We start from the raw sequence: 23,336 nt of genomic DNA on the forward strand, positions 1-23,336 counted from the left end.
CCATCAAGTGTCTCGCGAGCACCGTGCGATTTACTTTTCGACTCTGGCGTATTCCTCCGGTCCCTCATACTGACTGGGGGGCTGAAAGTAAGGATGACCTTAACCGAGACTATAACGCGCGACCATCGTTGATCATTTGCACGAGAGGACACCGTCAACAATGGCGACTCACAATACTCGTGGCACTCGACTGCAATGATTAAGCACGAGGGGGCATCTCAGAAGCAGTAATCAAGCAAGATACTAAAATGGTGAACCGACTCTATTGTATTCCCACAGAATAGAGGGAAACGCATGCATGGTTTGGGCAGACTGACTACCAAGGACTTTTCCTGCGAGTGCTCTGCATAAAACCTCCCAAGTCCCGATCCTTCGACTGCGCCAGCACTTTGCACGACAGAACCGAGGCGCAAGCATCGAATTCAACACAGTATAACATACGACCATGTGCACATCTCGACAGCTATATCGCAAATTATGAATCATACTTATTACCCTTTGTAGACTCGGAGAGAAGCGATACAAGTCACCACCGAGAGGCCACCGGTGTTTCGTCTCATCCCATTTAGTAAGATAACAAGGACTAAATATGACACTCGAAAGTGTCTTGGCCCCAAAAGACACGATCAAGTCATATGAATTAGCGTCCTCCACTCAAAATGTCCTGCATGAATAAATACAAACGTTGGTCGGCATCGCACTTGAAGATGCTTTGAGAATCTGCCTAGAATCCTTAGTTGAGACAATAGGTCGCCCATAGGCTCTTAATGGCTCCTCGAGGGGTCTGGTATCAACAGGGCGCCTCGCAGCAAGATAGCTGATTGGTCACGAGCGGTGTATGTGCCACAGAAGGAGGTCTCATCGAAGTTGTCATATGACTGATTTGGGCTTGTCTATCCAGTAGATGTTTATAACGTCTGCATCTGTCTTACCATTACTCATATTGGGCCATGTCTGCGGAGGTGCCGATAAATGTGTCAAGAAAAGGAACGACGTCTGCCAATCATCCTCAAGCTCTAGTCATGGAGGTCGGAACCCTGTGATATCATTCTAGCTACAGCTGCTCATGCATTTTGATGACTCAAGTCAACTTCTTGCGTTTGTGTCTCAGTCTGAATGCTATGCCAGGTCATGTCTGCCACTCATTTCAACAATCTTTGCTCGAACCTCCAATGCAATTTGTGCACCAGTGCGACAAAATTGCATGTGATATGTTAGCGTATAATATCACCCTCCTTGTCGATGCCCTCAGCCATCTCAATAATGTCACTTCCGCCCAGAGCACCGGGTCCTGTAGCAGTGATGGATCGCCCACGAGAAGTGCCCCAAACCTCATGAAACTTCACGCTTTTATCGCTTGCTGCAACAATCAGACAGCCTTCTCCCATCTCTCTTCTTCTTCGGCTAGTTCTGCGTCGACTATGACTACCCATGTCGGTCCCTTGGCTTCCTGATTCACGACTCGAGTCCTCCAAAGGGCTGGTAGAAGGTGGCTCTGAGCCATCCATAGCAACGCCGGTTGTACCTAGCGATAGACGTGCCATCGGACTGCCGGGGTACGTGACTGCAAATAGCGCTCGATGCTCGCCATCCCATTTCACACTTCCAACCATTTTGCAATCTGGCCAGCTGAACACTGCAATTCTCACTGGATGCTCAGGTTGAGCATAACCAAAGGTAGCTGCAATTTCTCTTCGGGTCGCACTCCAGTGAAGGCTTGTGACTTGGGCATTTACGGAAATTGTCGCTAATACCGCACCCGAGGTGGAGTGGAAAAAATGTATCATTTTGTCGTTCGAACCACCACCTGTAGCAATAAGGTGAGGGCGCCATGGGCAGAAAGCTATGGCTTTGACTGCGGCGAGATGGTGCCATGTCTGATCAGCCGCAGAAGCCCGCCATGTCTTCACTGGAGGGTGCGGAGGTGTTGAGGGGATTATGGGTAGTACCAAGTCGTCACCATCATCATTGTCAACATTGTGAGCCCAGGCGGTGTAGCGAGTAGTATAGGGCAGCTGCGGTGATGCCCTTGACTCATCTGGCCATGATGGCCATGGAACGTTGTCCGCCGATCGGTTGATAGGCGTGAACTCGGGTGCATGTGGATTGAGAGTTGTCTGAGTCTGTTCACCAGGCTCTTCCTTTGAGATGTTCGCCTCGATTTTCTCGGATGCCGCAAAACTTGTCGACCAAGACGGAGTCATTGGCTTCGTCTCGATAGTTACATCATCCTGTTCATCCTTGGACTCTAAAATTTTGTCGACACTGAAGAGGCAGCACAAGTTGTCATTGCCACCAGTGGCAAACTGCTCGCCGTCACAAGACCAAGCGAGACCGCAAATCTGTTGTGTGTGTACCTGGATGCGAGCCAGCAATGTCATAGCTCCAGGCCACGTGTCACGGGCAACCTCCTAGCCACCGGGCCACTCGACAGAGTAATAGTAGACATCGCCGGCTTCTTCTCCAACCAGAAGATCCTCGGTTGGGACAGGGACGCCTGGGTTGAAGGGGTTCATGGAAGGTCGGGTTTTGGTGACCGGTCGCCAACTGAGACACGCAATCGGTTCTTGATGTTGAGCCTCAAAGCGAGGGAGCATACTATCGAATAAGGAGAGTAATCCAATGTGACCATTCGAGCGGCCGAAAACCAGTATGGATTTGCCGCCCTCCTCAGATGAGAAGGCAACCGATGTAAGCCATGACCCGTCCTTAGGTCCAGCATTTAGCAGCGACACGCCAGTCGTCTCCGACCATCCATACAAAAGGCTGCCAAGGCCGATAGCAAGGACATTGCATGTCGGAGAATAAGCCATTATTGAGCAGTAAAAGTCATCACGTAGGCCGGGTGCGTCGAGAATCCTGCGGACTATCAGCGATACACATAATATACCGCAGTGAAGGAGAAGGTCTTACTTGAAGGGGGCCCTGGGTAGCACTCGTTCCTCTTTTGCATGTTTCACTGTGCTTGTCAACTCCTCATATTCGAATGAAAAAATAACTTTCAGCGAGACATACCGGACTTTTGTCCATCATTCAACCACTCGGTCCCCGTCCAATTAGTTCTGGACGTGTCCAGTGACGCTTGTGCTTTGCGATTGCTACGGCATCGGGGAAAGGTTGAAAATATGTCGCTGCCGAGTATCCGCTGCACTGGGTCTATCTGCAAGGCTTGCGCAAGTCTTCCTTCGTGCTTCTCCTGGTGTTCCTCTGACTTCGGCCGCATTTTTGTGAACGGCATCGTATATAATGGTGCAGTCGTCCCGCTGCCCAGAAACCGACCACGACCACCATCAATGGCGACTGCCCCAGGCGCAGTGCCACCAACTGACCAAACGGCTCCCACACTGACCTTCCAAGAGAATCAGACACTGCAATTATCACAATCAAGCAACTTGGGCCTATCAGGACAGAGGACACCACTTACCTGACGCTCAGTGGGGTTGAAAGACACGGCATTGCGAGGCAAGATATTTACTGTGGTTCCTGTAAGCATCAGTATTACGAATGGAACTGAATTCAGTCATTTGGCTCACCATTTCGTCTGTCACTACCATCTGAGTGCGAGCCTCGTGGTATAGTCCTGGCGGCCGCGAATCGTTGTGACCTGGATATAAATGGGTCTGGCAGTGCAGCCTCGTTTCGAACGATCCGCTCAGATGTCGACAGTCTGTGAGAGTCTTTGACTGTCCGGAAGCGGTCTGCTATGAGACTTGACGGCTCGCGACTTGGGACGAACCGGTCAGAGAGCCGAGTAAACCCACCTCGACTCAGAGGGGACCCCTCGGTCAGAGCTTGTCTGCGATTTCGACGTCGGTTGATTTTAGAGTCCGACCAGAATGCAGTAAGCATACTAGGGCGAAGGCCGATATCGCGAGGAACCGTGTTTGGTGTTTTGTTATTAGCGCCATCGTGCGGATCTGCATCATTGTCTGATGCCTCACTGCCTGAAGTACTCGAAGAAGACTGGGCTCCATCAAGACAAGCATCAGCAGCGCCCAAGCGTTTCGTCTCGACGGCGCACGTCTCGGTCCCATCACACGTTTGGGAGGCCGATCCTCGGGTTGTTGAGAATGATCCAATGGGCGCTGCTTCACACGAGATGGATCGCGCCGCCTCTTGGTCGTGACATCCTAGCAGTTGGGGTCTACGGCGTCTGATCTTGAAAAGTGCAGGGCAGTGTGGCTGGAGATCTGAAAGGGGAACCGGGCTATTTACGTGACATGTTGACAATTTCTTGTTCTCCTCATGCTGGTCATCCATTCTGACCGAGCACACAAGATATCGATAATGAATAAAATTGAAACGAAAGAATGAGTACGAATGGTGGTTAGACACCAACGAATTCTGCAATCACAGACGCGGCGGACAAGATGGGAGGCACGCACAACTCTCACCAGTCCTGTCGCGGACGTGATCATTTGTGGATTTGAGCCCAAAAGAAGGGGTTGTAGGTTCAGGTAGAGATGACGACTGAAAGCATGCTAAAAGCATTTGCAAGAACTGCACGTGCTGTTCTCGAAGACATCTATTCCAGGTAATAAAGTAGGAAACCACGTGGGAAATGATGTGACATCATGAATCTCGACTCATCTCACCACGCTTGCGCCAGGAGACAGGGAAGGGAGAACCGACGACAACGTATTGCCTACGGCAAGCTCGTGTTCTACTATCTGTCAAGAATTAGGGGATGTAATGGTTTCAATTCTCCACGTGCCTGAAAAAAAAAAGAAGCATGTCTTCATATATTAAGTGTATGGAAAACCCAGCCGCTGTCCTTGACCCATGGGATCTATAGGCTTTGTTCGACGTCATGCCATCTACCCTTACGAAGAGGGTCGAGCTGTTTCAGTTTGGACAGCCAAGTCACGAATTCGTCTTGAGATGATGTGGGACTCGTGGTATCGCCGCCGGCCTTTCTGAATACGTCGAGTGCGATGCTGTACTCGAGCAGTGCCTCGTAAATCCATTTGACGTCATCGTAGTCTTCCAAAAGATCAGAGATCTCCTCCATCTCCTTTTCAGCATACACCAATCGTTCCTCCCTGGTCAAGTTTGGTGCCATGGTTGGTCTGCCAACGTTATCGAGGAGATGCGACATGAGGAATTGATGATAGTACCACAAACTCTGATCCTCTGGGCCGACGTTGAGCCCTTCTCTTGCAAGATCTAGCTCGGCTTCCAAGAAGTGTCTGCGTGCGGCATCATCCGCCTTCCTCTCATCGAGCAATCGCAGGACAAGTTGGCTCCGATTATGCCAAGCGGAGAAATTGCTCAAATCGCTATTGATCTTCTTTGTCGTATACTCGAACTCGCTTTCCACCATGCTCTGTCCATGCAGCTCTGCACTCTCCAGTTTTGTGACCACCCTCCGGCGGTAGCTCCATGCATGGAAATTACGTTGGTCCTTGTTCAGCATCTTGGAGACCAGCCCCAACTCAGCTGTCCAGATATCACGCGCGGTATTCAGCGGGAGATGAGCTATGCAGAGGTGTAGGATGTATGAGCGATGATTCCAAATCCAGTAGCATTTGGGGAATTCGAGCAGTAGTGGAATAGTGAATTGCAACTCGGACTGCAAAACAGTGAGAGCATCTTTCATATTCTGGTCCCTTTGTTGTTCGTTGGCGGCGCTCTGATCATGTACTAAGCCACTCTGCCCACTCCTCGTGGCTTGTTGGGACTTTAGGTCTGGCGGGGTCACACCCGAGAAAGAGGGCGAGGAGTCGTCGGAAGGCGGTTTCGTAGTGTCGCTCGCTGAAGTATTCGGCAACGCCTTCGAGGGCCATGACCCATCCAACGGTTTGGACAATGAGCCAGATATTAGACAACGTCGACGGACGTTCCATATTGTGTAGTATTCGGGGTTCAGCCGGAGAAGCTTGGTTGTCAGGTCGAAGAGGGTAGGGTCGGCAAAGTCTTGCTGCTTAGCCTGAAGGCTGTGAGCAGAGCGCTTGTATGGGTAATGTTATCACAGAGCTTTGTATCTAGTCATACCTTGTCGCGAATCTGAAGCTCCAGATCGTGGTACTTCTTGATCTTGTCCAGGTCCTGCTGGCGTTGCTCCTCGGTGCGCTGTCGGATTGTACGGGCTATGCCATGTGAGCCTGCACTCTGTCCATTAGATCAGCGATTTCTTGTGCGCAGAAGTCTCGGTAGGACGGAGCATACGCTAGCCATGTCGAGCACCAGTCTGTGCCTGTGTGCTGTAATATTCAGGCCTGTTATCGATGTTATTGAGGCCAGTCCGTTTTCTGCGAAACAAGATGCGGATTCAGGGAGCTGCCTTTACGGAACAATGGAGTCAAGGTTGGAGTTCATTAGGTACGTGCCTACAATCAGGTACCCCCTGCATTCAAGGTGGAGCTGCTAGTTAGGCTGGTGGCCTTCAAAACCACGGGGTACATACAGTACATCATAGCTGGCATACCTCCAGGTAGTAGCCTATTCCAGAGGTGCTCGCGGTGGCCATTTGGCCAACTTGTCAGGTCCACTACGAGCAGAAGTCCCCTTCAGACAAGCCTGGTAGCAAATTTTGTAATTCCATTCTTATGTTTGATACATTGAATCAAGTTGCCATATCGCGAAAAAAGTGAGGAAAAAAAAAAAAAAAAGGCGACTTTTCCTGTTGAGTGATCTCAAACGTACCTCCGTACCAAGCGGCTGCTGCTTTAGCCTTCGTCCATGAAGTTGAGCCCGGACCCTTCTCCGTGATTGATTCGCTCTTCGCTTAACAAAGCAGGCCCGTTTACACAATTGAATGTATTGTGCAGATACGAATTCATGAGCATGTAATTAACTTATTTGCTAGACTTGTTCCCTCAATACTTGCAACTCAGCTGCTACTACACAAGACTTATAGCTAGGTACCTCGGTGGAATACATTTATTTGATTACATACCTAGGTTAGGTATGTACCTACAGAGACTTGCGTGACTGTCTACCGAGGTATGACGCCTCGTCAAGGACCAACGGAAGTCGTTTTTGATAGCCGGTATCCCCCATAGTACATAGTATGATTGGTGCCTGTCCATCTATATGGATTGCATGGAATGCCATGTTAGCAGAATGATCGTATCGCGGTCGTTGAGCTAATCATTCTAGCAAGACCCCGTGATTCAATGGTATTTATCAAACATGTAGGCATCTTTCAAACAGACCATGCTTCACTTTGCTCGCCAGTGATTACATAGTATGCCATGTTTGCTCAAGCATTCTTCTCATATTTCTTTGGTGTCCATTACAGCGATCAGCCCCAGCAAGCATTCGTAGATCTTCTCGAACCATCTTAGCATTACACCAAAGCGTGCCGAATGCCTCTAAGTTGGCCGCATCCTATGTGGCAGTAAGAGATTTGCAGGCAAGCAGGGGGTGTCTAACCGTAACATAATGTTGCTGACAAGCATCGGGAAAACTATACTACTGTTTGGTAAGCAGCCTACAGTTAGGCTTACACTAGAAGTCATGGCCCTTTTTGTATTTACCAATCCGGAAGCACTGCATTTGAGCTTATTCGTCACGTCATGCGGTTACCAATGCGTTGTTGGACATCATAAAATAGGGCACGATCCCGATAATGAAGCCAACTGCTGTACTCAACCATCCACTTATTGCACAACCAAGGAGCCCTTCTTCCTTCCACGTTTAGGTGGAACTGGTTTGCATCCACTACACAACATTCATCTGCTGCAACGGCTGCTCAATCTTGGCCTCAACCCCTCTTTCCTCACTTACATCACTTTAACACAGCATCCCTAGCAGTGCGAATCACAATGTCTACCATGAGAGCTCTTGTCACCATTGAAGACCACAAGGTCGCCGTCAGGAACGATGTGCCAGTTCCCACTCCCCAAGAGGGGGAGATTGTTGTCAAAGTCCATTACGCCGCACAAAACCCCACAGACTGGAAGGCTGCTGCCATGGCTCCTCCGGGCCGTGTCGTCGGCTCCGACTTTGCGGGAACTGTACACGATGCCAATGGCTCCTCTTGGCAACAAGGTCAGCGCGTCTCTGGTTTCGTCCAGGGCACGACCTACCGTGGCGCCTTCGCCGAGTATGTCGTTGTCGAGGCTTCGCTCGTCTACCCTATCCCGGATTCGGTGAGCTACCAGGACGCTTCGGTAATTCCACTTGCCTTTGCAACCGCCGCACAGGCTCTCTTTCAACGCCTTCAGCTCCCCGAGCCCAGCAAGCCTGCCAAGTCAGCCTTCCCTGTGCTCATCAATGGCGGTACTTCGTCCGTGGGCAAATACGCCGTCCAGCTTGTGAAGCAGGCTGGTCTGTTTGTCATTGCCACGGGCTCCAAGAAAAACCACGATCTACTGAAATCCCTGGGTGCTGATGCTGTTGTGGACTACAATGACGCCGACTGGGTAGACCAGGTTCGCACACTGAGTCACGACAACCTGCAACATGCATTTGATGCCATATCTGAAAAGGAAACCACCGGACAGGTCATCAAAACCATCTCGCCGACCAAGGGTGGTCATGTGGTTGTGATCCTCTCCCGCAAGAACTCTGAGTACGGAGACGAGTACAGCAAGGTCAAGATTGAGAGCACTATTGTGTATACAGTCTTTGAGCGCACACTGAAGTACGGAGCATTCGACAACTGCGGCCAGCCTACGCCAGAGGACAAGGCTTTCTGGGAGAAATACCTCAGCCAGCTACCGCAGTGGCTAGAGAAAGGTGTCGTCAAGCCGAACCGTGTGAAGGAACTCGGCGGCCTTGAGGCCATCCAAGAAGGCTTTGATCTGCATCAGGCAGGCAAGGTCAGTGCCGAGAAGCTGGTGTACAAGATCGCTGCCGAATAGCGCAGTTTTGAGACATAGTCCGGGGAGAATAGAACGTGATGGGAATTGCAAGCGTGGGCTGTCATAATGAAAAACCCATCCCGTAGATAGGGGGAAGAATAAACAAAACTGATAAATATCATTTTCTTCCGTGATTAAAGAAGATGATGTAAACTCGTTTTTGGCCAGGCCCTAATTAACGGATAATTAACTACAGACTGATTTGCGTCATACATCGTTATTCGATCCGTACCGGATTTGAGATGCATCATTAATCGCTATTCTCGCACTTGCCCTTGATCAGGTTGGCATTCTCGCCCACCAAACCATCGAAATAGGAGAGCAACGTGTCTACGGGCAACATGTCCAAAAGTCCAAGGCTTGGATTGCTTGACCTCATGACTTGTCCACCAAACAAGACACGTATGTAGTGCCCTGTATTGCTTCTGCTGCTTCTTTTATGGTCATTTTCTGTGTACAAATTGGTAGAATTTGTTTTCCCTTCCCATAATTCAAAAATGACTTCACTGCCCATTCCCGGCCAAACCATCTCATCAATCTGCAAGATGCTTAGCAATCGGCTCAAGCTGCCATCATGCGCAACGTTATGCCAATAGTCGATCGCGCTCATTCCGCTGACGGCGGCCCGCAAATGGGCCGCCAATTCGGCGATCCAGACTCCATACGTGCTGACACTGACGGCTAGAGAGTCTTCGGCATCGCGATAGATCTGACTATACTCCCAGAGACCTAGCCTGTAGACAGAATTGGCCTGAGCGATAAACACGAATTAGTACTTTCCAAGCACCATCCAGGAGACGATCGCCTTGCCCACGAATCATCTCAGCGTAGCGTGTGCAAAGTCGTTACAGTACAAACTACTGACCTGTTCCTGTGTGATGCACTCCCCAGTTGTTGCGTTGCAGGGCAAAGGTTTGCTGTGGCATTGTCTCGCAGATAGGTTGTCGTAATAATGGTCAAACCATGAATGAAAGCCCGAGTCCGATGCGGGCACTCCAGACACAGCGTCGAGAGCCTCGTACAGATCGGCGGCCTGGGCAAGGTGGTTGGCCCAGGCTGGGTTGTCCGATGATTTTATGCTGTTAAACAGATCGCTGCCCGCTGTGCACGTATACGTAGGCTCGAGAGAGTCAATTGTGCTTGCCTGTACGAGAAGAGGTACATTCTGCGACGCCGATCCCCACATGCCTGCTATCAGCATACCGGCGACCTGGGAAGTGATCTGATTGTTCGTCACGCGGAACTTGACCTTACTTTGCCAATCCGAGGCTTTGTCGGGGAGAAAAGCGAGAAGGTCATGGTACACTCCGTACAGGTCGGCCCCGTGAACCCAGGAATCATCGAGACCGCCAGATGTGATCTGGGGAAATTGGCACGAACCTATCCACCCAGACGGTGTGAATGGGTTGACGGAGGAGTTGAACACATCCCAGTATGTGTAGGCCGAGCTGCCTCTCCCACTGTCCGTCGGTAGATGCTGGCCGTAGTAGAACAAGCCCTGATCATCACAATCCCAACGGTATGGCTCGACAGGGAATGCGTTACTTGCATAAGGTGTGCGTTTGTGATGCCTCTGAATCTATGGCTCATACATCAGTGTTTGCCGGCTTGTGGTGGGGAGATAAACAGCTCACCACCTCAACGTATTTCAATGTGAGCTCGCTACTGCTAGGGATTGGATATTCCGTTTTTCGCGCATGTGGCACTTCAATAACATATTTTAGTAATTGCCTTTTCACGCGGATTGTATAGTGCCAAGCAGCTCTTTTGAGCACCGTTTCGGGCAATGTTTGCTCATGATACAACCTAGAAAAGAAAAGAAATAACACCGGAAGTTGCTTACTGTTGCACCAATTGTATGTGCCATAGGGATTCTTTCCCGTGTCCGAGCTGTTGAAGATGAACCCATATACCCCTGACGTGCTGAGCACTTGCGTAATGTTGTTGATATCCGTTTCCGCCGGGGCATGCCAGTCCAGATCCACAGCAGCCTGAGCTGCAACCGGAGATAGCACAGCAAAGAGGCTAATCGAAGACACAGGTGCCAACATGCTGGGCCAAGGACCGATGGTGAGGACAAATACCACGACGGTGCTAGCCAGAATGGCCAGCTTATATGTCCATGCAGCAATGCGTCCCTTGGACATAGGGACGATGACAGAATTAGCACCCACGTGCGATGACAGGTCAATGAAGTCTACGTCGTTGCTCATTGTTGCAACACGTTTTCCCGAACATATCTCCCGTCTGATCACCCCCAAACCTGTGTGTGCTTTTCCCGAATTATCGGGATCTGGCTGACCACGTTGTTTCGACAGCTTGACTGAGTGGTTGGAGCTTTCAGATAGGTTAGTAGTGCATTAGCTGCGGGGCAACAGTACCTACCTTGAGCACTACTCAAGGTACCGTCATCCAGCCCCCCACACATGTGCGGCCAAGGCAGGTATTTGACCAATATGAATTGAATATAAGCTCTACAGGTGCTTTTTCAATTCATCACTAGATTTCAAGCAGTTCAACTAGGTCGAATATCTGTATATAATTGCTTCAGTATCTCAGCTATAAAGCGTATTTCCACTGTTCAAGAGCGAGCTTGGGATTTCTCTTAGCATTCTTTTCCTCCTCTTCCCCTATATGGCATTGGTTACTTTTAGAGAAAAATATCGATATCAGTGTGTTATGACAAGGCATCACTTGCCTTTGCTCCATCATTTCTACTGATTTGGCTCATATGCAGCTCAATACTCGCAACATCTGAAGTGTCTCCGGCTAGTAAAATCTCCTCTCGTGTACGTGTTCACCGAAAATGCAATCGGCAGTGGGAGAAAGCGACATGCAATGACCAATCAGGGTCTTTTGCCGGGCCTGCCCAACATACCCTATTTACATAGTATCGAATCAATCTACATTGCAGTCACACTCTTGGAACATTGAGTATGTAGTTGCAAGACTAAGATTTGCTACCAAGGCAAGAGTGCGTGCAAAATGCTCCAGTGAAAAAGAATTTGCAGACAGAATATAAAGTATTAGTGTTTGGGGCCGTGGCTTCCCGAATTACTGCAAGTCAACAGTTCAACAAACGGTTGCCAACTTCCAAGTCTGCAAGAACAGAAGATCTGAACAAACAGTGATACTGACCCAAAGTCTTCATCGGTACAGCCTAGATACAAGATGCAGATAACCGCGACCTTAAAGCCGTCCCTGCTGAGCTTGGCGGTGTACCTTGCCCTCGTACAGTCAACCAGTGCTACTGCTACTATCGGCATTACTGAGGCGGCTTTGGCGCTGAACGGGCTCATGACGACCTACGACCCTCTCACAGGACTATGGGGGTATGGCGAGCCTGATGCACCGTGGTGGCAGAGCGCGGTCGCCCTGCAGGCTGTTTTGGACTTCATGATCACGACCGGCACCCGAGACTACGTCCCTGTTGTTACCAACACCATCGATATCCAGCGGAGGCCTAACCCAAACGGCCCGCAAGGTAGTGGCGACTTCCGAGCTTCAAGCACCGATGACACTGCCTGGTGGGCTCTGGCCCTGATTTCTCTACATGCGATCACTGGAGAGCAGTGGCTGCTCGATGTGGCCATGGCTGACGAGGCCTACATATCTCAGTGGTGGACAACTGAATGCGGTGGTGGTCTGATATGGCAGATTAGAGCTCTCTCATACAAGGCTAGCATAAGCAATGAATTGTATATTGAGCTCACCGCCACACTTCACAACCTGATTCCCGGCGATAAAACCTACCTTGCAAAAAGTTTACTTGCCTGGGAATGGATGAAGCAGAGCGGCCTAATGAACAATGCCTCTCTGATCAACGATGGCCTGACGGAGACTTGTGGCAACAACACTCCAACTTGGACGTACAATCAAGGCGTTATCCTAGGGGGGATGATCCAATTGTACACGGCAACTGGCGATGAAAAATTCCTCTACACGGCGCGCTCCATTGCTGATGCAGTACTGGCGAGCAGTAAACTTGCACCTCAAGGAGTGCTGACTGAGCCATGCGTTGGCGAATGCAATACGGATCAACATTCATTCAAAGGTATCTTTGTACGCTACCTTGCCAAACTCAATGCAAAGCTTCCGGACCGACCATATTCCACCTTCATTACCAGCAATGCAGCGAGCATGTTTGCCAATGATCAATCCACCAGCGAGGGAAGACCCAATGACGATTACTACGGGTTACGATGGCAGGGCCCTTTCGACAAGAACTCTCTGGGCAGCCAGGAAAGTGCACTCATGTTACTGACCGCAGCATTTTCTCTCGATAGAGCAATGGGTTGATGATGAGGGCAGGAGGAGGGTAGGATGGAGGGAGGACTAATATAAGGGGCACTAATGAAAATATTCTGATTCGTCCAGTCTCGGGAACGACTCTTGATTCCCGATGCCGGGAGAAATCTGGATTCTATCTTCTTACAAAATAATTCTCCAACTACCATCATAGATTGTGGATCGTCTTTGCTCGTGGCGCTGGTGGAAATTGTAAACCAATCCCCGCAGATATTAGTATTAGTATATTGATGACCTTTGCAACCTGTGCAGTTCGTAGTGATCGACGCTAAGCGAGTTCCTTAGCAGGGATGTGTATGCGAACCATTTTAACTTCCTCTTGTGGTTCTGGCAGCTTTTGCACCGTTGCGAGTGGCTCGAACACTTTGCCGTCCGATCATGACCTAGGCAGAATGGATGGCAAGATGGGACTGCGTTCGCTTGTCTCGTGTCCTTGCATCCATGCAAGAATTAGCGTATGGAGAAGCAAGTCAAGCTTGAAGGGTCCGTGCCGTTACACAACCCTGTCGGTTGGCTGGATCCCTCTGAGAAAGGATGACATTCCCATGTGTTGAAATACCTAGCCGACTGCCAATCATGGTCTGAGGTGTTTCATGAAACATATCAGCAATGTGGATAGCGGTTTTGGTGTGCCAGGATGAGGTTCCCCACGTGTGTGGTCCCCTGCTTCTCATCTGGTCTGGCCGCTTTGACCGCAGATTTATACCCTGGACTCGGAATAGAGCAAGGGCGAGGACCAATCCGACAACGACCGCTCTGACATGGCCGTAGGTTGAAATGCAGCTCGTCTCGAATCATGACCCTCACCACGTCACATTGTCTGTTCCTCCTCCATGTTTAGAACGCTGACACATTGTCTGAGCTTGACAGGGTCGCAGCCTGTCGGTTCTTGCAGACCTGCCTTGATCTGGATTTTGCGCTTGTGATGGCACGGGACACGATGTTACCTGCGAGTCTTCGGCATTTCTAGCACTATCTAGGGTCTTTACCATACTTATGTTAGAACAGTGCAGGCAGAGCTTTAATTGACTTATTCATCGTCATGCTCCCCAGAGCTCGACAATAGGGCCTCTCTGCTTCTCCTACTCGTAGCTACCGTTTCGTCGTCATCATGGACTCCGGTGGCTCTGTATCGCCCAATGGTTCACCTCCCTCGGATGGACTGTCTGGAGGTCCGGCACGTCCAGAGTTCTCGTACAACGCTACAGAGGCACAGTTTGTGATCATATTCGGCGCTTTCATGTCGGCAATTGCGACAATCTCAGTCTTAGCCCGCCTCTACAGTCGATATTTCTTTGCAAACCATGTGGGGCTCGATGATTTCATGGCCATTGGATCTTTGGTAAGTATTGCGGCTCATCCCCGTCTCAATCACTCCGATGATTGACTTTGGACAGTGTGCCACGATCGTTGTGAACGTACTTCAAAGTGTCTATGCGGCTGTCTATCTTCCTCAAGAGAATGGCTTCGCACCTCCGAGCGGCGAAAGCGCCAAGGTATGAATGATATTGCCCCTTTGCCTAAACTCTCACTGATAACCCATTTTGTACAGCTCTTCTACGTTATCAAAATCATATACACCATGGGGGTGGCCTTTTATAAACTAACCTTCTTGATTCAATTCTGGCGCATCTTCCGATACATCTACTATATGCGCATTTTATATATTGTCGCTATAGTTTTGATCTCGGGCTGGAGCATATCGCAAATCTTGGTCACAATCATGACATGCTTGCCTATATGGTCCAACTGGGAACCGATCGATCCTACGAGCGCTCAAAATATTGTTTGTCTACCAGTATGGGTGTCGACGTACCTCAATGCCGGAGGTACTGTGTTGACAGATCTTATCGTGCTCCTGCTGCCTGTGCCAACCCTGTTGAGCCTGAAGCTGCGTCGATCTCAAAAATGGGCTGCCGTTGGTATCTTCGGAATTGGTGGAATGTAAGTCTTCTTGTTTTAATGGGACCAAGAATCGGAAAGATCTGTTGGACATTTTTCTAACCATTGATGAAAGTGTTCCAATCATTTCAGCTGGTCGAATATGGTCCTTAGGCATTGCCCCTCCGAATGGCTTTGTTGCACAAGCCTGCTTCAATACTGCCGAACTGTCTGCAGGCGTGATCACTGCCGGGCTTGCGACCATACGCCTCCTTATTAGCCGCCACCTTTCTTCAACAACGCTCAGCACTTTACGTTCTCGAGGCGAGGCGTCACGCATGGATGGACATTGGGCGCCCAGCCTGCGACGCAAGATATCTTTGACCTTCAATTCAAAGATTGATGACACCCAGCTGAGTTCACGCGACGGGGATCCCGAACACTATGATATGAGCAATATGCTGGGCGGGGCTTCCAGCCGACGGGATCAGATGAACATGGGTAACAGGGCAACAGTAACAGCTGAAAGGTATGATCGGCCCATGAGCGATGGTGGCGCTGAATTTCTAAAGGAATTCGGCATCATCGTCGAGCTCAATTGGGAGGTTACGGAAACGATTATAGAAATGAGATAGGGCGGCTGTAAACAGGCGTAGGAAAATGATGGGTACGGTCATTACCGGTGTTTAGGTGTTGTTAGTACTTTTTTTTTCCAAAAATTCTAATGCTCGACAGAGTCAAGCTCGCCAAAAGCTTTTGTGAGACTAAGGTAGAAGCTTGTCATTGAGACCTACTGTATGTAGGTACTAGTATCTAGTGCAACGACACTGCTTCATTCCTTGGGAGATACAAGTAGAATATAATTACCTGCGCTGCGAAATCTCCAGCTGATGATTTCTTCCTACTTTGGTGAAAAGCTGAGACTGGCACATGATTCGTTTACTCAGCTCTTGGTTTGCTGAAGTGAATCTGCACGCGTAGGAAAAGGGAGAAGAAAGTATTTCTCAGCCAGCCCACGAAGAAGAAGCAGAAGAAACCAAGCCCTTCTTTTTGGATTCATGGAGCCATCTTGTGACGCTCGAATGAGTGTCTTGGTTGTTTAGTGCATCCCTTACCCCAAATCGAACATTCGCGATGAGCAAGCACCCTGAGGGCGGGAGGCTGCAAGCGCACCGAAAGGTCCACAAATAATGTATTCCGGAGGTATTACACCTGTAGTACGTAGGGGAATGTGCGTAAACTGGCGATTCCGTCCAGTTCCGCCTCAATCTGACAATTGTCAGTTGGTCAATGCACACGCTATAGCCGAGCCGAGGGGAAAGCCGTCCTTTCCAGATCGTTCGGGAAGATTTTGATGGTGCGGACGTTGCGAACAGCACCGAGAATAGACCCAAGATCGTACCTAGGAGAGATCCACATCCACACTATATTTTCATGCTGAGATAATGCGGGGGGATATTCACCCTGCTTGCTAACCGCTTTCTAGAATTTGTTATACAACGGGGCATATACGACAACTCGATCGGGATCAAGACTATATAAGGTAGGAACTGCCAAAGTCTAATAAAGCTGAATAAGAACTATTTTGTACAACACAGCGAATCAAACACTCAAATATTCATTTTTTTTTTTTTTGAGTTTGAACCGCACACCCCTGAAAGAAAACATGTCTTCGGAAGCCATCAGCATTAAGGCCGCTAGCGGCATCTCTTACTTTACCCCAGCACAAGAGCCTCCGTCTGGTTCCCAAATCAACGGTTCGACCAAGCTCTTCACTCCCCTCACCATCCGCGGCACTACCTTCCAGAACCGTCTCTTCCTCCCTCCTCTTTGCCAGTACTCGGCCAAGGATGGCTACGCCAACGACTGGCACCTCACCCACCTCGGTGGCATCATTCAGCGTGGCCCCGGTTTGACCATCATGGAAGCCACCGCTGTGCAGGCCATCGGTCGTATCACACCCGAGGATCTCGGCCTTTGGGAGGACGGTCACATTGAGCCGCTCAAGCGCATCACTCAGTTCGCACACGGCCAAAACCAGAAGATCGCCATCCAGCTCGCCCACGCTGGTCGAAAGGCATCATGCGTTGCTCCCTGGCTGAGCGCCAACGCCGTCGCCACCAAGGAAGTTGGTGGCTGGCCCGACGAGATCGTTGCCCCATCCGCCATTGCCCAGGACCATGTCAACCCCGTTCCCAAAGCCCTGACCCTCGTGGACATTGAGAAGTTGAAGCAGGACTGGGCCGAGGCCGCCAAGCGTGCTGTCAAGGCCGGTTTCGATGTGATCGAAATCCACTCGGCCCACGGTTACCTGCTCCACGAGTTCCTCAGCCCCGTCAGCAACAAGAGAACCGACAAGTATGGCGGCAGCTTCGAGAACAGAACCCGTCTTGTCCTCGAGATTGCCGAGGCCGTCCGCGCCGTCATCCCCAAGGAAATGCCCCTGTTTGTGCGCATCAGCGCCACCGATTGGTTCGAGTTCGACCCCAGCTCCAAGCAGGAGTTCCCCGAGACATGGACCGTCGCTCAGTCTGCCGAGCTTTCTTCCCTGCTTGCGGATCGTGGTGTTGACCTGATCGATGTCAGCTCCGGCGGTGTCCATCCCAAGTCGGCCAGCGCCATCAAGTCTGGCCCTGCCTACCAGGTTCCCTTCTCTCAGGACATCAAGAAGGTTGTTGGCGACAAGATTCTCGTATCGGCTGTCGGTGGCATCAAGACTGGTCAGCTCGCCGAGGAGGTCTTGCAGTCTGGCCTTGACGTGGTCATGGCTGGCCGATGGATGCAGAAGAACCCTGGCCTGGTCTACCAGTTTGCTGATGAACTGGAGGTTGATGTCAAGATGGCTAACCAGATTGGCTGGGGATTCGGCGGACGTGGCAACCGAGGCGCCCGCAAGAACCGCCTGTAAACGATGCAATGATGATGCAAAGACCTAGAGAAGAAGAAGAAAAGGCCGCCTGTACATAGAGAGATACCTTGAGCATTAGCGATCATAGTGCATAGACTTGTATATAATATTTTGCATATCGAAAATATCAGACGTGATGATGTAATGTCTTGTCCGGTTGGTAATTGAACGTCGCATGCCCCTTGGTTTGAGCCCTGCCATGAGCCAGCCCACTGATAACGGCTGCCAGTACGAAGTAATCTGATGCCGAATTTGAAACTCACATCGAACTCTAGAGATGAGTTAGAATCCGTGCAGCATTGCGCTGTCTATAGTTGTGACTCGTGAGTCTAAAGGCGCACATAACAGTATATCAAATCTCTGGGCTCAACTTCCCATACTGGAGCACGAGGGTGGCAGAAACTTGGTCTGCATATCAAGCGACAAATGCCAAAGATTTTCAATTGGCCCTCCAATGCACGAGTGGATCTAGCTTGGCTGTTCATTGTTAATGTATGCCAGAGAAAAGGGCTGCTATTTAAAAACAGGCGCCTAATTTCCGTACGGAGCATATACTAGAACGGCACTAGTCGCCATCATAGGGCAGATTTCTTTTCTCGTCTTGAAAATGAGGCACTCCAGACATTCACGGGTATCATTCCAATGGATTTCCGTCTTCGCTAGAAGGCGGTACCGATTTATCCATGAATGCAGGCTTCAGCTGCTGGACGTGATACGAGAAACATCCGTAACCACCGTGACGGGAAAGGCGTTGCGCCCCCCGTGACACCCAAAAGTAGTGTCAGTGTAGGCGCCCAGATTCAAAGTCATAACATGAGCTAAATGCTAAGCTTATTTTAGGCCTGAGCCGACCTGGGTCCAGACAGCATTAGAAACCGCTAAACCCTGAATTAGTGAATACCAGGCACAAAATTGGCCTAGACTATACACTGCGCCGCCTTGGCACATCCAGAATTGCGGCGCCGGCGCTGACCCAGGGGGCATTTGGCATGACCGTACGAGATTTGCAGTCTGTTGCCTGGCGCAGAATTCTGCATTCTTAATAGACACCTCAACTGCTCATTTCTCTGAATTTTAATGTTTTGATTCATTTTCTTGTCTCGCGTCCGAGCATCTGTCACTCGCTATATTTACCTTTCTGGGCGTCACTCGTTTTGATTTCCTTGTTCATCGGTCTAGATTGGATCTCTGTCAGCATCAAGGTCATTTGAGGGAACAGAGACACGCACCATACAATATTGCTCTTATATTACGCTGCGAGAGAGTCTCCCTAACTCAACATGTCGGAAACGAGGGTTGAACCAGTTGCCCCGGCGAGGACTGCCGCGGCTCCTCCTACGCAGCCTACAGCACCACCGAATGCCCAGTCTGGTCCAATGCTTTACCAGCCTTACCCGTACGCGCAACCACCATTTTCTCAGCAGCCTCGAATCATACCATTCAACAAGACACATTACTGGGCCAAGATTGGCTTGACGGCTGCTTCATTGGTCTTTTGCGTCATTCTGTTGGGCTTATCCGTGGCCATATCCATTGGCCCAGGTTACGATTCTTGGAACATCACCATCTATTGGATTGGTCCACTCATTGGCATTGCGGGCTGTTGGGACATTGCCGAGCTGATCACCTTGTTTGGTTGCGGCAAGCGGCATGGTGGGCAATTCCGCCGTGGTATTCATCCCGGAGCACACGTAGGCGTCAATCTCATCCTGTGGCTGTTGGGAATCATCTGCATTTTTCTCTCCGTCTTGTCATACGTCACAGCAAGATCGCAGCTGGCGAGTTGTCAAGAAGCAAAGGACTCGGACTCTTCGACCAGTTACTACGGTTACTACTACTATTACTGCGACGACGACGAATACTCGATGCTGTCTTCTGGCCTCTACATTCCCGCCCTCCGGGCAATTGAGGCTTTCGTTGCCCTATTGACGTGCGTCCCTCCCGTCTCGGACTGTTCATATTTTGAACCTAAATACTGACTGCCAATAGTCTTGACCATTTCATCTTCTTCGTCCTGGCCTGCATCGAGACTAACCAAAGAAACAAGTCTCGGGCTGCTGTCATGATGATGCCCCCACAAATGTATTACAACCCAGGCATGGCTCCGTATGGCTACCCAATGATGCCTCCTCAGGCGTACATGGGACAGACGCAGCAAATTGGCCAGATGGAGAAGTCGCCGGCCGCAGCAACACATCCTCAAACGGCCAACCCCGGCCCCGGAGGGTATTACGCTCCTGCAGCACCGGTGGCCGCGCAACGAACACCCGAGACGCCGTTACCGGCAGCAGCACCGGCAGCAGCACCGGCAGCAGGAAGCAGTGCATGAAGATAGTGACGCGGGAAACAATCTTCATCAAACGTACACTGGCACGTTGATCTAGCGACAAGCAGGTCTGGCCACTTGAGTAGCAAAGATGAAAGAGGCGTGGGCCTTACGTGTAATATGTCGTTATCTGATATCCTAATCTTAATTAATTAATGAATTACACCTTTACTTATTGTAATCAGATGATCAGTTCGATGCACCTGAATATGCCTACCTAGTGATGTTAGACAAATTCATGCCTTCAAATTTATTGAGAGCTTCTCAACTACTTCCATGATTGATAGAGTTGCTACTCCAAGGCTATGTTATTGGGCTGGGCATGGATTGGAGAGGAGCCAACTACACAAAATACCTCCGGGTTCATTTAGATGATATAGATTGGGTGTATGTCTTTTGCCTGAGTATGTTAAAAGGCCCTCTCTTTCAGGAAACGACACCAGGTAGGGGTTCTTCTTTGAGCTTTGCTCAGACAATTCATTACAAAGACTCGATCTGCTGATGCTATGCTAATAAATATCTTTGTGATTGATAAGATCGTTGGCACGAAGATGTGCCCATTGCTACTTCCGATATCTGTGCCTACGGATGCTTCCTCGAATGAGCTTTGTTTGCCTCTTATTATTTACAATCTCTGTTTGATGATACTGATGCTGCTGTTTCTGGCCTATCCTGAGTCGTGCAGGCCATCAACGAGACGACAGTTGATAGAAAAAGAGGTAGATCAAAATGTTAGGCACAATCCGTTGACTATGATGGATGCATAGCTTGAGGAATCCTGATTGTAGATCTATTTTGCTCATTGCCTCGATAGAAACAGGTGTGAGAATGGTGACAGGTGTAAAACTCGTTTCCCAAATTTGATGCGGAAAATACTTTACACTACGTCAGCTAACTCAAATTTTGATAAAAAGAACGAGGATCGTGTAAGCGCATCCACCAATCAATCTAATTGTTTAATAGTTTCTGTGTGGCTGGTCGATTGGGGCAACTGGATTGGACTGCAATCCAGCGTGTAAATGAAGCAATAAAGACCACGCAGTTCAACAAATAAGCATTGGGCAAAATGGAAATCAAGACAAAGAAAAAAGGAATTGACGTAAAGTGGAGATAGTCGGAAATGCGGCCCAAGTAGATCATGTTGGCAGTGGCTGTTGTCCATGATTCTGAGAGCATTGAAGCATTCTTTCTTTTCTTTGCTTTTTTTTTTTTCTTTCCCCCCCCCTCCCTCTCTCTCTCTCTTCTATTTTTTTCTTGTTGGTTTCCTCTTTTCTTCTTCCTTGGGGGTTGCACTCGGGGCTTGCACTCGGAGCTTTTCGCGGTGATGCATTTGTTGGATCACGCTCAAGGGAAGGCCTCGAACCTTCCATGGTTAGGAGGCTTGTTGGTCTCTATTTGCTTCTTCCACTCGCACTTCCAGCGAGTGCAAGAGAATGCGAATGCTTCCAATGAATTATACTTTGCAGGAAGAAGAAATAATACCACTCGTGTCTCATCCCACAACCACCAGATCGCTATCTGTTTCCTTCGGACTGAACCATCTACATATGCAATCGATCAAATCGAGTCGATCATTTTGTTGCGCATTCTTTGGAGCAGCGGTCAGCAGTGGTAGCCTTGCGGCCATGGATTATCTGTAATGTCACATGAGTAATGGACCATGCGGAAATTGCTCAGCCAAGGTTTCAGTTTATTCAACATCCCATGGTCGACTGCAGAATAATGTTACAAAGGAAACATGATATTTGCTCTTCTGGAGGTTCGTCATACCTGCCCCGCGATCCGGGAGACAGCTAAAGCCAAGGCGCCTCTTCAGTTGTGTTTGGGTACTTGACACAAACAACCTATGTCAACCTCTGATGCATGGCAGGCTTTCGCTGGTTGGCTTGTGGCAGACGGAGCAAACCCTTGCCGAAGCATGCGAGGAAAGTAGGGTCTATATTGTCAACGTGGCTCGCAGCCGTGGCTCTGCATCCTCGGTAAACTAGGACCTGACTGCAGAAGTGGCAATGCGGTCTGTGTATCCCGATTCACTCCGTGCCCTACTCTGTACTAACGGAACAAAAAGATCGTGGAACAAAAAGAAAAGAAACCGCATATACGCCACTACGAAAAGAAAACATTCGGCCCAGTTCTGCATATTCACAAACTGGACTTTCGGCACAATGTGATTTATGTTTGGTCGTATGAACGTCTACCATTTTTTAGAATAACGAAGAGGATTTGGGCATCATCGAAGGAGATGCATTCGGTTACAATCCAGCTTACGAATTATCCCTGAAAGTGAAGTACCGATGAACTACTGTGCCACTCGGTGAGCCTTATCCGAGCACGAATACTAGATTCGGCTCTCACCGAGTGGATACATTGTACAATTGGAGGGGGGTTATGATGGTTTGAGCATAGTATCTAATTGGGCTCATTGCTACATGTAATGATGGAATTGCATCTTCGGTCAAACTACCTTAGCAATCCTTATCTGTTATATTACACTAGATATAGCGGGTTTTTTTTCTCTCTCCTTATTTTCGTCCAGGTCTTCATTGATTGTATTTGGATTAATTGGTCCTAAATTGAACGACATAAGAAAGCGGCATACATGAAGAAAGAAAGACAAACTAGATTGGGCCAAATATTTCAACAGGAAACTCCACGGTGATCCCAAGGATACCAAGACGAAATAGCCATCCGTTGGCGCGATAATAATTGGTTTGATGCCGGACAGGCCTTATCATGAACCTGGATGGTAGGCGTTAAGGCTAGAATATTCGGGCACTATATAAGTACCTATATTTGAACGTGAGAGGTAGTCAGTCATGCCACGTTCCATTATTACTTACTACTGTACGTATTCGGCTCCGGCAATGGTCTTGGGTCGCTTCCAGAGGCCACGTTCAGATTGATCTACGGTGTGCAAGGTAGGTAGGTATTCCTTTCGTTCTTACAATATCCACATATGCCTGGAGATTCCTGCACGTCAACGACTACACAAAAAAGAAAGAAATACTAAGAAGGAGAAAAGACATAAAAAAAAAAAGATCAAATCACTACGTTATGCATTGCATGGGAATTGCTCATGCCATGCATCATGTATGCATTACAG

The 23,336-nt window shown here is 49.3% G+C and overlaps 11 protein-coding genes across 11 annotated transcripts; 5 read left to right on the forward strand and 6 right to left on the reverse strand.

Moving 5' to 3' along the window:
- Positions 1 to 1,214: 1,214 nt before the first annotated feature.
- PFICI_08448 (uncharacterized protein) lies at positions 1,215 to 2,381 on the reverse strand (the record flags this gene model as incomplete). The annotated part of the gene is made up of 1 exon (XM_007837029.1): positions 1,215 to 2,381. The coding sequence occupies one exon, from the start codon at positions 2,379 to 2,381 to the stop codon at positions 1,215 to 1,217; it is 1,167 nt and encodes a 388-aa protein (XP_007835220.1).
- A 30-nt stretch (positions 2,382 to 2,411) lies between these two features.
- Positions 2,412 to 2,813, reverse strand: PFICI_08449 (uncharacterized protein; the record flags this gene model as incomplete). Its single annotated transcript, XM_007837030.1, has 1 exon — positions 2,412 to 2,813. The coding sequence occupies one exon, from the start codon at positions 2,811 to 2,813 to the stop codon at positions 2,412 to 2,414; it is 402 nt and encodes a 133-aa protein (XP_007835221.1).
- A 188-nt stretch (positions 2,814 to 3,001) lies between these two features.
- PFICI_08450 (uncharacterized protein) lies at positions 3,002 to 3,493 on the reverse strand (the record flags this gene model as incomplete). The annotated part of the gene is made up of 2 exons (XM_007837031.1): positions 3,002 to 3,349; positions 3,425 to 3,493. 2 exons carry the CDS (start codon positions 3,491 to 3,493, stop codon positions 3,002 to 3,004), a joined length of 417 nt encoding a protein of 138 aa, XP_007835222.1.
- A 23-nt stretch (positions 3,494 to 3,516) lies between these two features.
- On the reverse strand, positions 3,517 to 4,260 carry PFICI_08451 (uncharacterized protein; the record flags this gene model as incomplete). The annotated part of the gene is made up of 1 exon (XM_007837032.1): positions 3,517 to 4,260. The coding sequence occupies one exon, from the start codon at positions 4,258 to 4,260 to the stop codon at positions 3,517 to 3,519; it is 744 nt and encodes a 247-aa protein (XP_007835223.1).
- Positions 4,261 to 4,789: 529 nt separating this feature from the next.
- On the reverse strand, positions 4,790 to 6,177 carry PFICI_08452 (uncharacterized protein; the record flags this gene model as incomplete). The annotated part of the gene is made up of 3 exons (XM_007837033.1): positions 4,790 to 5,929; positions 5,995 to 6,111; positions 6,169 to 6,177. The coding sequence occupies 3 exons, from the start codon at positions 6,175 to 6,177 to the stop codon at positions 4,790 to 4,792; spliced, it is 1,266 nt and encodes a 421-aa protein (XP_007835224.1).
- Positions 6,178 to 7,769: 1,592 nt separating this feature from the next.
- PFICI_08453 (uncharacterized protein) lies at positions 7,770 to 8,810 on the forward strand (the record flags this gene model as incomplete). The annotated part of the gene is made up of 1 exon (XM_007837034.1): positions 7,770 to 8,810. One exon carries the CDS (start codon positions 7,770 to 7,772, stop codon positions 8,808 to 8,810), a length of 1,041 nt encoding a protein of 346 aa, XP_007835225.1.
- Positions 8,811 to 9,060: 250 nt separating this feature from the next.
- On the reverse strand, positions 9,061 to 11,023 carry PFICI_08454 (uncharacterized protein; the record flags this gene model as incomplete). Its single annotated transcript, XM_007837035.1, has 4 exons — positions 9,061 to 9,561; positions 9,676 to 10,389; positions 10,445 to 10,515; positions 10,654 to 11,023. 4 exons carry the CDS (start codon positions 11,021 to 11,023, stop codon positions 9,061 to 9,063), a joined length of 1,656 nt encoding a protein of 551 aa, XP_007835226.1.
- Positions 11,024 to 11,981: 958 nt separating this feature from the next.
- PFICI_08455 (uncharacterized protein) lies at positions 11,982 to 13,109 on the forward strand (the record flags this gene model as incomplete). Its single annotated transcript, XM_007837036.1, has 1 exon — positions 11,982 to 13,109. The coding sequence occupies one exon, from the start codon at positions 11,982 to 11,984 to the stop codon at positions 13,107 to 13,109; it is 1,128 nt and encodes a 375-aa protein (XP_007835227.1).
- A 1,120-nt stretch (positions 13,110 to 14,229) lies between these two features.
- Positions 14,230 to 15,634, forward strand: PFICI_08456 (uncharacterized protein; the record flags this gene model as incomplete). The annotated part of the gene is made up of 4 exons (XM_007837037.1): positions 14,230 to 14,460; positions 14,516 to 14,614; positions 14,671 to 15,062; positions 15,136 to 15,634. The coding sequence occupies 4 exons, from the start codon at positions 14,230 to 14,232 to the stop codon at positions 15,632 to 15,634; spliced, it is 1,221 nt and encodes a 406-aa protein (XP_007835228.1).
- A 1,031-nt stretch (positions 15,635 to 16,665) lies between these two features.
- On the forward strand, positions 16,666 to 17,907 carry PFICI_08457 (uncharacterized protein; the record flags this gene model as incomplete). Its single annotated transcript, XM_007837038.1, has 1 exon — positions 16,666 to 17,907. One exon carries the CDS (start codon positions 16,666 to 16,668, stop codon positions 17,905 to 17,907), a length of 1,242 nt encoding a protein of 413 aa, XP_007835229.1.
- Positions 17,908 to 19,187: 1,280 nt separating this feature from the next.
- On the forward strand, positions 19,188 to 20,236 carry PFICI_08458 (uncharacterized protein; the record flags this gene model as incomplete). The annotated part of the gene is made up of 2 exons (XM_007837039.1): positions 19,188 to 19,837; positions 19,897 to 20,236. The coding sequence occupies 2 exons, from the start codon at positions 19,188 to 19,190 to the stop codon at positions 20,234 to 20,236; spliced, it is 990 nt and encodes a 329-aa protein (XP_007835230.1).
- Between the last annotated feature and the right edge of the window lie 3,100 nt (positions 20,237 to 23,336).

This window comes from Pestalotiopsis fici (genome assembly GCF_000516985.1).
Source record: "Pestalotiopsis fici W106-1 unplaced genomic scaffold PFICI_Scf_5, whole genome shotgun sequence".
Lineage (NCBI taxonomy): Eukaryota > Fungi > Ascomycota > Sordariomycetes > Amphisphaeriales > Sporocadaceae > Pestalotiopsis > Pestalotiopsis fici.